The sequence below is a fragment of the Paramormyrops kingsleyae genome, chromosome 16 (genome assembly GCF_048594095.1).
Source record: "Paramormyrops kingsleyae isolate MSU_618 chromosome 16, PKINGS_0.4, whole genome shotgun sequence".
In the NCBI taxonomy this organism is placed as follows: Eukaryota; Metazoa; Chordata; class Actinopteri; order Osteoglossiformes; family Mormyridae; genus Paramormyrops; species Paramormyrops kingsleyae.
Window position 1 is genome coordinate 6043607 of NC_132812.1, and position 14755 is coordinate 6058361.

Below are 14755 nucleotides of genomic sequence, written 5' to 3' on the forward strand. Positions count from 1 at the left end.
ACTGGGACCTTTCAACTCGTAGCTTAAACTCCACACATAATTACACCGCCACGCCAAAACAACGGAGGATAAATAATTAAGTCGCTTTGTTAGTTAATAATTTATTAGTTATTTGGAGGACCAATCGGTCAGTACGGGACACAGCCACTTTATTTATATTTTACTTTACTTACGACCTGCGACATGTTTATGATTCTTATTACATCTGGCCAGCAGATCGATCTTTCGTTTCTCACAGAATAATACATGATGTAACGTTATCCCGCTAATAAGCTCTGGAACATTTCATGGCTGGCACCGGTGTTCTGTCGATATACAGTATGCTGCCTTGTCGAAAAATGCTACCGTAGTGATAATCGATAGCCCTAACCCTAACCCCCCAAAACCCCTAAAACCCTTACCTTAACCCTAACCACTAAAACCTAACCCTAATCCCAAAACGGTGGAACTGCACATGCGCAGAAAGGCTCGATAGCACGTCTCGATAGGTAGTATTTTATGACAGAACACCTGCAATATTGGACAACAGTGTATTGGTTATTGATCTAATTTTCCGATGCAGAGATATGGAGACACGGGGGCTCCGTAGTGTTACTATACATGTGATACACACTCATAATGTAATTAACAAAGCGTTATATTTCCAACTTCATGTCTGTTGTTTTCAACTGTTGAATCAATATTAACATGCGCATAAGTATTAAGTAACAAACCGTTTTAAGACCTGTTTTATTTGTTTGTACGTTGTATATCTGTATTTTAACAAAATAGATCATATATACAGTACATACGTTTTATGAGTTTGCATAAATAGAAACGATCGTTTTCACGGCCTACAGAAAAGAGCCTTCCGTTCGCTGTTTTCCCGAAACAGCTATGCTTTCTAGGGCAGGGACGCTTTATTCGGCGTAACACCTGCAGCTGATGGCGGAGCAGCAGGACGAGCTCCAGGCTGCTGAGTGTCTTATGACTGACTGCCTCTCCACCCTGCAGCGATGTGCTTTAATGTAAAGGCAAACTGCCCGGCACCGACAGGAGGATGAGGCATGTCAACCAGTGAAGAACCAGCTGGAGCAGAAGTGTGATATCCTACTGCTCAACACCGTAGAGCAAATGCTACGCTAAGCTGAGGATGTTTTAATGAAATGTGCTGGTTAAATGAGAAAGACAGGCTGCCGTGGGAACTTCATGCTTTGCTGTAACGTTGTGAAGATGCGCTGTATACATAAAATTGAATTGAATATTATGTACAGTACTGTATTGTGTTATATCGTATTTGAATTATACACACTTCAGTAATTTTATTGGTGCGGTACTGTAATTTGAAAAGCGTTTGAAACAACTACTGTGGTTTTAAATCATCAATAAAATGAAGTAAATATATAGCGATCAACGCTGTCCTTATTTGAATGTAATAAATATACAAATGTGAATCAGATGGTAATCTGTCTAAGACATAAATAAACAGAAAAAAACCGTAATAACCATCATTCGCATATAATGATCAATTTCGCCCAGAGAAACGTGATCATTACAAGCGATGTCCAGCGTATTTCCGTTCAGCGGAACAAGATTGCCTTTCGGTGATCTTTTTTCAATCATTTTTGTTAAATATTCCCACAAATTAGCCACGTACGCTGTTTATGACTGGGCCAGAAACCTTTGACTGCATTTCGTATGTGATCGGTTAAGTTGTTTCTGGGTTTTAATCATAGCCGATCAGAACCGCAATGGCGGATTCCATGTCACTCCGTGATTTCTGATCGATGTACTAGTTGGAGATACTTTGAGCTTTAGAAGGAATGAACCACCGCTTATTAGAGGACAGATAACTAACAATTATCAATTCATCCATATTCAATAGTCGTGCATGTGTTTAGACTACAGGGAAACCGGAGAACCCGGAAGAAACAGACGGGGAGAATATTCAAATTGACAACTAATTATATTACTGCTAAATAATATATTCAAATATCTTATTTATTTTTCAATTTTACGACGGGGGGAGTGAGGGGGCCTCTGGGCTGCAGCCCATGTAACCCCGTGCATGATGCCGTCCGTTGTTCTAAAATCAACAATATTTGAATGATGCTCATCCATCCATCCGTAACTGGACAGCATCTTTTGCATCTTGCTCGGTATTGAGAAGGATCTCTTTGCTCTTACGATCGATTACTTTTTGGTCTAGAGCAATAATGGACAGGAAACGCTCCCGCTCCGATTCTGATGATCAATCTCCAGCGAAAAAAAGGAGGGAGAGTTCGGAAGTCCAGAGCACCGGCGATCCCCGCAAAGGTTTGTAGCAAAAGATGATTGCCTTTTCATAGGGAATGAAAATTACACATAAGAAAGCCATGTGATTCTCTTTAATAAGGCTTACTGCAAGAACAGATGTGAACACTGTCCTGGACTTATAGATTAAACAAATTAATGCAACAATTGATTCTTTGATTGATAAAAAAAATGTCGCTGAACGTTTGAAAAGCAAACTTATACCCAAATTGGTTCAATACTGTAGCTCTTTTGATTCTGAACCCGAGCTTACTCTGACTGCAGCATCTAATAGGCAAACTAATGATAATACTGAATTAAAAGGCCATGTTCGTGATAGGCATGTGGTAAAGAAATATTAATTCATGCTATTTAAAGTTAATAGTGAAGTGTCTGCAACTGTGTTATCCTGTAGAAAATGCTGTATGGACTCTTTTTCTGAAGTGTACCTGCTTAATGTTGTAGAACATTTGGAGGACCTGTACCTCGAGGGGGAACTGCTCGGAAAGGGTGGTTTTGGAGCAGTTTTCGCCGGCATTCGCAAGGCCGATGGCTTCCCAGTAAGTCACCAAACGGTGTAGTCGTGACATGCAAAGTAATATCTCTCCAGAGATCCCTTTTATTACACCGGTTACAGGCACCTATAAAAGGCGATGCCTTCTCAATATGCACTACACTAAATTTGTGATTTTTTTCCCCTCTAGGTGGCCATCAAATATGCCAGGAAGAATTATAAGGAGCTAGAACTGGTAAGTGTTTTCAGTCATGGAGCTGGGTTTATTTGGAGGAATTTCTGCCTAAATATAATATGTATATCCTGCTCTCCCATTCATAGCCTGGAATTGATGGGCCCATCCCATTGGAGGTGGCACTGATGAAGCTTGTTAGCCAGAAGTCATCCTGTGCTAACGTGCTCCAGCTCATCGACTGGTTTGATGGACCACAGGACTATATTATGGTCCTGGAAAGGCCGGACCCATGCCAGGATCTCTTTGACTTCTGCCAAAGTGAAGGAGGGATCCTGTCAGAGGGTGTTGCCAGGCAGGTGCTGGTGCAGGTGCTCCAGGCCTTGCGTCACTGCCAGGAATCAGGTGTCTTCCATCGAGACCTGAAATCTGAGAACCTCTTGATCAACACAGACACTCTGGAGGTGAAACTCATTGACTTCGGCTGTGGTGATATCTGGACAGATTCCCACTACACAAAATATTCAGGTCAGTGAGAGAGGCTAATTAAAATCCTGTCAAACTAACCCCTGGTTCAACAGCAAGTAGCGGGTAATCCAGTGCAGTGTTTCCCCTACCATTATATTAGGGGGCATTTAATTTAATCTAATTTAATTTTCTATGTAGCGCCAGATCACAACAGAAGTCATTTAAGGTTACCTTTCCTATAGAACAGGTCTATACATTGTCCTTTTATTAAACTAAATAGCCTTATGTTATTTATCGTATATACACAACAGCTTGTCATTTTTGTCTCTACACGGTCGCACGTTTATAATTCTCCTCTGCTCTCTGTATCACGCATGGCGGAGTTCCGCCCCAATGCACGGCACAGTAACGTGCGCACACACACAGGTGAGCACACTCCGACCAGCGGACAGAGAGCGCGCCTTGGAAAATATGTTGCATCAGCCACCTGAAAAGCAGACAATAAATCAATAAATGGGCCAGACGTTTCTGACTTCCCATATCAAGAGGCTCTAGAAATGTTCTTCTAGAAGCCCAGAAGGATATACTGCATTGACAAAAGCTGCACACTTTGTGGATAATTGTCATAAAAAGAAATGTTCTGATGTTTAGTTCAGTTGTTATATCGACTGCTGTCATTAAAAGAAACGCATGAACACCATGAATCCTGTCGGTGTCCGTCTGCCCCACCCACCCCCCAAGCTGTAAACCTAGGGGAAACACTGCAGTGATTAAGTAATCTGGACTTGTGATAAAACTCCCTGCAGGGGAGTTGGATTTGTGTTCTTGAGTCCTAACCTAACTCGTTTCAGTAAAAATATCTAGGTTTATGAAAGATTTTGTGAGTTTATGAATGATTTTGCTTTGTTTCAGGGACAAAGGTCTTCGCTCCCCCAGAGTGGTTCCTGAAGGGGCAATACCTAGCTGGCCCCGCCACAGTCTGGTCTGTGGGGGTCACACTATTTATATTAGTGTGTGGTTACTTGCCCTTCCCCAACAAGAGGGCAATCATCTCAGGCTGCCTGGAATTCCCCCCATGGGTCTCTCCTGGTGAGCAGCTTATTTTTCATCCCGTGACTTGACTCTCCTGATAGGAAGTGTTCTTTTCTGACTAACTATGTGCCAAATTATTCTCCGACAGGCTGCTGCAGTCTGATCCGCCGGTGCCTGAGGCGCAAGGTTGCGAATCGGCGGACTTTGGAGCAGATTCAGCGCCATCCTTGGCTGCAGCGGAAGTGACACCATAAGTTTTAGTTTAGTGACTACTGGAGCTTTGTCAGTCCCTGCTGTAGGTAGTTGTAGCATATAGTTCTGTTTTTATTTTAGTTTGTTTTTTTAGTTTTTTGTGTTTGGTGTATCGGACGCGGGTAGACCGCATTTTGCGGTTGAGCTGCATGTGGGTGCACTGAAGACTAGGTTAGAATGTAGAGAGTTAGGCAGTAAAAAAAGCAGGGAAGCTCCAGTTTTCACTTGTCCAGCTCTATTTTGGGTTGAGCGTCCTCTGTGGACTTAAGGATAAGGCTACAACAGGGGGATAGTTTAGTGTCAAGTTCCAACAGAGGACCACATCAAAGCAGCAGAAGAAAAGGAAAAGCAAACAGCTAAGTCCTTCAACCATTTTCTCGTTGTCCTGATAAATAATTTTTGATATTAATATGTTAGTGATGGTTTACTTGCTGTAATACTACAGATGCATGTAGAGGACCAATGCAAGGCAGCAAAAGAAAAAAAGCTAAGTCCTTTTCCTACTTTTCACACTTTCCCTTTGTCCTGATGATCCACTAATTTTCAATGCTAGAAATTAATGATATCTGTCTTTTCTGTCCTATCCAAGGTCCAACAGAGGACCACATCAAAGCAGCAGAAGAGAAAGAAAAGCACAAAGCTAAGTCCTTCAACCATTTTCTCGTTGTCCTGATAAATAATTTTTGATATTGTTAGTGATGGTTTACTTGCTGTAATACTGACTTTTTTGTTTCATTCCAATCCAGGCTGCAACAGATGCATGTAGAGGACCAATGCAAGGCAGCAAAAGAAAAAAAGATAAAAGCTAAGTCCTTTTCCTACTTTTCACACTTTCCCTTTGTCCTGATGATCCACTCATTTTCAATGCTAGAAATTAATGATATCTGTCTTTTCTGTCCTATCCAAGGTCCAACAGAGGCAACCCCGCCTCCTCCTACAGGTTCCGGGCGGCGTAAAAAGAAGAGACGCCGGGGAAAAGGGGAGGAAGCCGCCCCGACGCTCTTCCTGGGGGCGTGCTACCTCGCCGCAGCGCCTCTTCCAGCGGAGGTTCAAGAGGAGCCCCTCCTGGTTCAGCCGAGGAGCACCCTGCTGGCCGCGTGATGGCGGCGCCCGCCGAGGCGCCCCCTGCTGGCCACATGCCCAAGGCACCCGCAGAGGCGCCCCCTGCTGGCCGCACGCCCGCGGCCCTGCCTGAGGCCGCTCTGCCCGCGGCCCTGCTTGAGGCCGCCTCTCTGCACGTCCAGCCCGGCTCTTCTGTCCTGCCCGCGGCTTCGGCTGCTCCGCCCGCAGCTCCAGCCACGTCTGCTACCCTGGCTCCGTCTCTACCTGACCCTGTCCCTACTCCAGTCTCCCCAGCACCGGTTATGGTCCCCGAGGAGGTCCCGGACTATGCGACTGACACTCCTTCCTCCGGAGAGGAGGATGAACTCGAGTGGGACCCCTCAGGGACCTCTCTAATGACTCTGGGTCCCTCGCCATGGCATGGGAAACCCCACCTATCTGTGTCCAAGAAGGGGAGGGGACATAGACGTCGGGCCGGGGTCCTGCCCGCCCTGCCCCCTGGCTCGCCCTCGTGCGCCTTGGCTGGGGCTCCGGGGCTGCCTCGGTGCCGGTTCTCGGTCCGGTCCTCGGCTAAGTGTCGGCCGCCTCCGGGCCCCCCTGCTCCGCCTGGGTGTCGGACGGCGCCTTCCCGGGCTCCGGCTGCGGCGTCGCCAGCTATGGCTTCCCCCTCCTGCCCGTCTGCGCCAGGGCTCCCTCCTGCTCCCATCGTGTCCCCTCCGTTTCTCCCTTGTCCCGTTCCCTCGGTCCCTGTGTGGTCCCCTCCTGCTCCCTTCTCCCTCTCCCCTGCGGCCCCTCCGGCCGCCGCCCGTCGCCTGCCTGGGCTCCCTCGGGCTCCCCTTCTTCCTCCTCCCTTTCCCTTTGTCCCGCCTGTGTCTGTTCCTCGTCCTGTCGTCCCGCCTGTTCCTGCTCCTCCTCCTCCTGTCGGTCCTCCGTTCTCTCCTGCCCTTTTTGTTCCACTTTTCTCCCCTTCTTCTGGGTCTCCTGTTCTGGTTTGTCTGTCGGCTTTTCCCGTCCTCTGTCAGGTTTTGTCCATTTTCTGGACCCTATTCTTGTTCAGTGTTTCAGTTCTGTTTCCAGTTCCCTGTTGACGTCTTGCCTTTTGTCTTCCGGGTCCTGTTCCTCGTCTCGTCCGTCGCCTCCCCTCGGGCGCGCCCGGTGTGCGCGCCTTGGGGGGGGGTTCTGTCACGTCCTGCTCCGTCCAATCCTCGTGTGTGCCACGCCCCCGTCTTACCTCGTGTTAATACCTGATTGTTCTCACCTGTTTATTGTTAATGCCAGCTTGTCAGATGTATTTAGTCCGCGTCTAAGTTCCGTCTAGTCAGATCTGTCATTGTCGATACTGTGTGAGTGTACCTGTCCTGTCGATTGTCTTTAATAAACCCCATTCTTCAGTTCAACCTGACTGCTCTCGCCTCTCTCACCTGCTCGTCACTCGCCGATCATGACAGTTGCCTGTTATTTTCTGCTTGTTTTCTGTATTTAGTCCGCGTTCAAGTCTGTTTCCCCAGATCAGTCATTGATGTTTTGTGCCGTGTTTCCTCGTCTGCCTTGAATAAACCCCGTCTGCCCGTAATTACGGCTCGACTGCTCTGTCTGCCCGCTCGTCTGCACTGCGGACGTAACACTTATATGACTCATGTAGGTTCTTCCAGAGACACGTCATTTGTTACTTTATGAATCAGGTTGTCATCATCATTGTCATCAACCACAATAGGTGCACACAGATATCTATATATTTGTGTGTGACCATGAACCTGTAACAACTGGTCTTGCCTGGTTGACATCCTGAGGTACTTGGACCAATAACCTCTGTGTCCAAAGGTACAACCTTAATATTAAAAAAACTAAAATCTAATTAAGAGTTAGCTTTTCAACAATCAACGCACTATTATTCAGTCAGATTTCATGAAGGGAAAGCATGATGATTAGCTGTGGATGCTAGATAGAAGGAAATTAAGTTTACTGATAGGCTTCATCTGTCACATTTCTGCGTTAACTGAGGTGAATGAAACTGCAAATTAAATACAATTGTTTTATGTTTACCTGTTTCAACAATATGCAGGTAGTGAGTATATGTCAGGATTAAATTTGTGGACATGAAGGAATAAGAATATGATATACTCAGCTACAGACAGGTGATCTCAGTTATGTGTTCAACTGGGTTGAGATCTGGTCACTTAAAGGATACTACACACAGGAATCGCTACAAAACAAGGTGTTGACATGCTGTCACTGGCCAAAATAATGCAAGATTATAGTTAGATAGTTTGGATGCTTTACTGCAATTATGCTTATTTTGACTTTGAGCATAACAAATTCAAACCATGGCACTAACATGGATATACTGGCATTAGTGCCTTGGTCGCATTATCGTTGTGTATGTAAAGTTACAGTAGATATTGTTTACTGTCACATCTAAAGCCACAAGAGAATAAAAAGAACACAAAGTGTGTTGCTGTCTCAGTACATGTAACTGTATCTGGCAGTAATCTATGACAGTATAAAATCTAACAAACCCATATGTGTAAAAGGCTGCCTGCAGGAGGACTTTAATTATACCGGGTTTTTTTAAAGAACTGCTCCCCGGATGGTTATGTGTTTAGTTTCAGCAATTGGCGAGTTATAGGAGCAGCCATTTTTTCCCACCGTTTCAGTGTGATGAGTCAGATCTTCACCGTTAATCCTTGCAGGGATAGTAAATGAAAAGTGAGTATTAATGATGCTGTTCGATGTAAACGGAAACTGAAATGCGGCAAAGCTGGTAATACTGACCTGTACTGGGGTTTCAGCGCCATAAATTAGTTTAAATACTATTACGTTTAGTTTAGTCTTAGAGCCAGTGTTGACTGTCTAAAGGCTATAAATTTATTGCCGTTCTGTTCAGTAATTACTGGCTGTTAGCCCATTGTGCTTTGCTTCACTAATTCAGTTTCCTCATTTGGGCATTAGATGGAACCGAAGTAGCATAAGAGCTATGGGAAACAGCTAATCTCGCAAATCTTTAATTTATGGTGAGTTTACCTATGTTGCATGAGACATTGATATTGCTGTATTCATTTACCATTTTTGGATTTATTTGTCACACTACATACTTGTGTAGATTATTGAATAATTAGGAGCACATTTTCTGGTATTTCAGAACTATCTGTACATCAGTCCCTAAGTGCCTTTATGAGGATATAAAAGCCATCAAAATTGCCTTCCTGAAGTCTGTCTCTTCAATTCATTGTTCTAACTGACACTCAGGAGTGTTTCTGCCATATCCCAGAACGTCTCACCCTAGTAAGTCTCCGTGACACCATATGTAATGGCTTATTACCTGTTGTTCATCACTAACCAGTGATGGTCCACCAAGAGAATTCCTGTTAGGACAGAAATCATTTACACAAAGTTTATACACAGACATAATATACATACATACCCACAATGATATAAAAGTCAGCTTACACTGTTTCTGGCACTTTCGGTACAGGACTGCTTTGATGCTCAGGTTCAAATGGCTGTAGTGAAATAAAGCGAAAACCTGTTAAAATTTATATATGTAATACAAATGTTATTAGCTTGTATGTGTAGCTTGATGAATGGGTTGAAATGGAATGAAATTTGTTAACATATTAGTGTTAAATATTACTGGGGCCCAAAACAAAGACATGCTGTTGTGTGCACTATCATTGTTTATTCGGTTTTTATTTATGTAAGTTTACACATTTTAGTTTTCTCTCAGAAACAAGAAGATTCTGCTATCTCTAGATAAATGCTGTTGGCTGCTCTAAAACTTTATTTTTCATTCATTAAAGTGTTTTTGATTCTCCGTGGACATTGTTTGGTTGATACACTTTACACATAACCAAAGTGTTGTAAATTGCACTCACCAGTGTATCAGCTACATCAAACTCTGTGGGTTTTTTGAACACGATCTCAGTGTCAGAGTCAGAAATGTCTGACACTTCTCCAACTGCAAAACACACTACAATTGAAATTAGTATAGTATTACTATAGTCAGACAGAGCTGAACTTTTTAAACAATGCTAAATCTAGGAGAAAGTGAAGAAGGGAAAGCCTCTCTGACACACTGTGATGGTAATAGTTGGTTTTTGGCTCAAGGTGGGACTTCATGGGAAAAAGGTCTACTGAAAAGTATTAGGAAAAGTAGATTTTTATGTAGCAACAGCTCCAAAATGGCTTAGAATGAGTTTTAACATGAATCCCAGCTGATGCAACACCAACATACCTGCACAGCAAATTAAAATGGCTTAGTACTTTTCACTTTACAGACTAGATCATCTTTCTCAGAGAGCTGGAACAACTAGGTACAGAAGTTACTGGCTATGGTAAATCCTGATTATTTACCCTCTTCAAAATCCTTCTTAGAGCAGTTGAAAATAGTAATTCGTTGACATGGTTTGCCTATTTCATTCTTGTATTCTGCTAGAATAAAAGGTCTTTGTGTCCCAGGGATATCGATGACCGAAGATCCATCTGGATATAGAAGGATGAAGGGTCCCTCATACAAGTCTTTACTGAAGTCCCTCAGCCTGATGAAGAAGACCTTCAGCAGTGATGTCAGGGTCTGTTGTTAAGAAATATCTTTTTCCGAATTGTGGCTTTATATCACCTTTCCGAGCAGCCATCAAGCCAAGATTGATCTGCAATTAAAAAATAAATGAATAAAAATAAAAAAGTTTTTCCACCTTAGATTGAGAGGGCTGAGATGATGATGAGATGTTGACAGCTAATCAACAGTAAAGTTTAGGGGGAAAATATTTTCACTGTCACTCTGAGACAAATCAAAACACAACTGCTTATCTTAACTTCACTTTTCTCTGTTTTCTTTGCCTCCATTTTTCCAAAATTTTTTCCTTTCCTCTGCTTTTTTCTTCCAGTATTCTAAAAAGGTTTCTAATGTTGGGGTTGGATTTGATGGAGGATTCTCTGATACTACAAGGATGCGAACAAAAAAATGTGTTTTAATAAATGCCAAAGCATTATAGGGTAAGGAAACTGTCAGAAAGGGCGTGTGTACAAGTAAACATATTAGTCTGTAGTTGTCCATAAATTAAAATATTGTAATGTCTTGTACTAAATCATTTATGAAATATGTAGTGTATATTTTGTTTGTGAGAATATGATTCAAAAGATTACAACTTTAGAAATTTACAAATATGAAGTGAAATTTTACGGGTTGATGATTTGTAGTTGCAGCTTGAGCATAACCTGGCAGCCCTTTTCCTCAGGATGTGGACCATAATGAATATCTCTGAGAATGCCATGCAACAGGTCATACAGCAAATAAACCAAATAATGGACCTGTCAGAACCTTTGCTTTTTTCTGCAATTCAGAAAATACTCCTCAAATATTATCCTGATGCTGAGACGTCTGTAGCAAGAGAAATACTAAGTGCAATCTCAGAGAACAACGTTGTTGTGTTCTGTACATTCGCCAATAGGTGGCGACAGAGGGCAAGGGTTTTGCTCGCTGTGTGTGCTTCCCCAGAAGAAGAATACAGAGAGACTTAAAATACCATGCTGCCGTGCTGTGTGTGATTTCGTTACTACTGCAGTCAGTTACCACGCAACATAACAAACGTCATACTGAAACACACTCAGAAAGAGGTTTCCCTGTCCACATTTTGCAGAAGAAACTCTTACATGCTACAAGAATTTAAAATTGTATGGCCCGTTGAGTTTGTTACAAACCAACATAAGCAGCCAGTCGTCTACATACCTGTCCTTAAAATGCTCCAGGATTTGTTAAACAAAGATGAAATCCTGGACAAGGCCCTCAGTGGTGATTAATATGATATGCATGGATACAGTAGCTTCAAGGAAGGGTCACGTTTCAAAGACAATTCTTTACTGATGGAAGAGAACTTTAGAATTTCATTGGATCTTTACATTAATTAGTTTGAGGTTGCAAACCCTTTGGGGACCTCTAAAAAGAAACATAAGATATGTGCAGTATATTGGGTACTTGCAAATACTGCAGCCAAACTTCGTTCCTCTCTGAACTTAATACAGCTAGCCCTTCTGTGTAAAGTAAACACAATCAAAGAATGTGGAACGCTGAAGCCCTTCATCCACTCCTTCAAGATCTGATACTTCTTGAGAAGCATGGTGTATATGTGGAAAAAATAGCATCAAGCGTCAGAGGAACCATACTGTATGTTGCAGCAGATAATCTGGCTGCTCATTCATTGGCAGGATTCCAAGAAAATTATGTATCTGCTAAGATTTCCTGCTTTCGCATGGCTACACGGCAGGAAATATAAGATACTGAAGTAAGATCTGGTCACTTCAGCTTGAGAACTAAATAAGACCATGATCAGCATGTAGCGATAGTCCAGCAGGATGCCAAGATGGCAAAACAATGCGGCGTGAAAGGGAGCTGTCCTCTTAGTGATTATTTGGAACATTTTCATGTTGTTGATGGTTTTCCCCCAGTCATCCCCCATGATTTGCTTGAAGGTGTTATCCCTTCTGAGTTGTGCCTTTGCATTGAGCATGAAGTGTTTTTCACACTTGACGCTGAATAATTCCATTAAGGAATTTCCCTATGCTCACTCAGATCAAACAAACCAGCCTCAAGTGATTTCTAAAGTATTTCATACCAAAGGTACAAATGGGGGTAATGGTCATGAAAACTGGACTCTGCTCAGACTGCTTCCCCTGATGATTGGTCATTATGTCCCAGAGAGTGACGAAACCTGAGAAGTTATACCGTGCTTGAAAGATGTGCTTGAAATAGCTATGTCCACAAGGTTTACAGAGGAGACACTCCAATATCTGGATTTCAAGTTGTCAGAGCATAGAGTTACTTCAAAAGGCATTCCCAAACTACAGACTCCATCCAAAGCACCATTATTTAGAGCATTATCCCAATCTGATTCATGTATTTGGACCACTTGTACATGCGTGGACGATGAGATTCAAAGGGAAGCACCGATTTTTCAAAAGAATGATTCATGAAGCTCAAAATTAAATTTTTTTTCTTCTAACTCTGGCTGACAGACATCAGAAGGTGATGGCTTACCATTTAGATTCGACTTTTTTTTTTTAAAACCAGCATTAGAACTGGACAAAGTGAGGAGTGTCATGATGTCTTCATTCCCAGTGAGTGTGCAGCAGCAGTTGTTGGAAAGAAATGCAAAGAACGAGGCATGGTGCAGGCACAAAGGTGGACAACCCACTTGCGGCTCAAAGAACAGCGGTTTATTTAACAAAACAGAAAACACTACGAATATAATAAAACCAAAGGACCACGAGGGGTTAAAAACAAAAGGGGATAAACAAAGACTAAATTTACAAAGGGGGTCAGGCAGGCAGGCTACTAACAGAATATCCAAAACTACACTAACAACTGTCAGGAACATCAAACAACGAACCACTGGGGAACAGAACAGAAGCAGGGACTTAAATACTGAAACTAAAACTGTGTAACAAGACTAACACAGGACAGGTGAGACTAATTAACAAAGACTGGGAAAACAGGTCACAGGTGAAACTAATTAACTCAGGGAACTAAAGCAGGGAAACTAAGAACTAAGCAAGAAAGAGGGAAACAGAATCTAACACTGGGGAATTACAGACAGGTAAAAACACAAGCCGGGGCACAAGGAACGAAACCAAAACCAAATACAAAATGACCAGACAAGAATTAGAAAAACTCAAATGAAACACTAGGGAGCAAAATACAAAAACAGAGGAGGTGGGATTGAAACACAGGACAGAAGGATTCACAGACAACCAGATGCTCAATGTGTTGAACCATGAGGCCAACAGGGAACAAGGAAAAACACAAAGACTGACAACACGAGGGACGGGATGACCAGCAACGCCTACTGGCCAAACAGGGAAGGGACACCAAGTAGGACAACAGGAGCTGACCCTGACACCCAGAGGTTCCGCTACCTCTTCCCTGAGGGGAGGAAGCTGAAGAGGGAGTGTAAGGGGTGAGAAGAGTCGTCGGCAATACTGATGGCTCTACGGTTGAGGCGGGTGTGGAATATGTCCTTGAGGGAAGGCAGTGGGGCAACGATGATCAGGGATTTCCTACAGGAGGAAATCTCTTCTTGGATCCATTGGAATTCTGGACAGAAAAGACATATATTGTTAACTTCTAGCATTGAAAATGAGTGGATCATCAGGACAAAGGGAAAATGTGAGAAATAGGAAAAGGACTTAGCTTTCATCTTTTTTTCTTTTGCTGCCTTGCATTAGTCCTCTACATACTGTTGATTGATAAATGATGACAACGAGTTGTAACCAAAATATGAGAAACTTTACTCACTCCACTTGAACAAAACCTACCAGTCCCCCCAAACAACTTCTCTCTCTCTCTCCCCATCGCGCCACGCATGCGCATTCCCACTTAACAAACTCCCACCTTTTTTTAATAAACATGGATTCCTTATGTACATAGAACAGTTTCATAACCAGAATTTTAAATCAAGATATCTGCATCAATATTCAAAGAGTCCATTAGGTTTGATGTTTTGTGTTACTTATTCTTTAAGGTGCCATTCACCTTCACTGAAGGCTTTCAGTAGAGGGAGTGCTGACGTTCCTTTCTTTGTCAAACAATCAGCAAGCTGATCTTTTGTTGCAGACCACATGATGTGATGGATGATTCCAGACTGAATGAGCTCCTTAACATTGCTGATTTCAAGGCGTAGTCTCTTTTCTGTGACAGGTTTGGTTGACCTGACAGCATCCAGCAGTGAGTGATTGTCAGTTATACATACAATCGGTAAACCTCTGTGCTTGCAGTCACCTACTGTGAGTTCTGAGTACAGTGTGGCCAAAAATATTGCATTGTCAATGCCATCTGCAAGGGCCAGTGGCTCTCCTGCCAAAGTGCTTCTCACAACCCTTCTTATCCTTTTTGACTGCCAACATATGGGTGAGAATTTTCCATTCTCTCCCATGAGCATGATTAGATGTCCACCCTGAGTGCCCCCATCAGGAAGGTTGCCCATTGACGAATC

At 43.0% G+C, this 14755-nt stretch overlaps 2 protein-coding genes across 2 annotated transcripts; both read left to right on the forward strand.

The window, feature by feature from the left end:
* Positions 1 to 1250: 1250 nt before the first annotated feature.
* LOC140578758 (serine/threonine-protein kinase pim-1-like) lies at positions 1251 to 7344 on the forward strand. The gene is made up of 6 exons (XM_072700617.1): positions 1251 to 2295; positions 2737 to 2831; positions 2976 to 3020; positions 3107 to 3485; positions 4338 to 4514; positions 4606 to 7344. The coding sequence occupies exons 1-6, from the start codon at positions 2196 to 2198 to the stop codon at positions 4701 to 4703; spliced, it is 894 nt and encodes a 297-aa protein (XP_072556718.1). The 5' UTR covers positions 1251 to 2195; the 3' UTR covers positions 4704 to 7344.
* On the forward strand, positions 4716 to 7344 carry LOC140578757 (uncharacterized). The gene is made up of 2 exons (XM_072700615.1): positions 4716 to 5064; positions 5456 to 7344. Exon 2 carries the CDS (start codon positions 5810 to 5812, stop codon positions 6857 to 6859), a length of 1050 nt encoding a protein of 349 aa, XP_072556716.1. The 5' UTR covers positions 4716 to 5064; positions 5456 to 5809; the 3' UTR covers positions 6860 to 7344.
* Positions 7345 to 14755: the final 7411 nt, after the last annotated feature.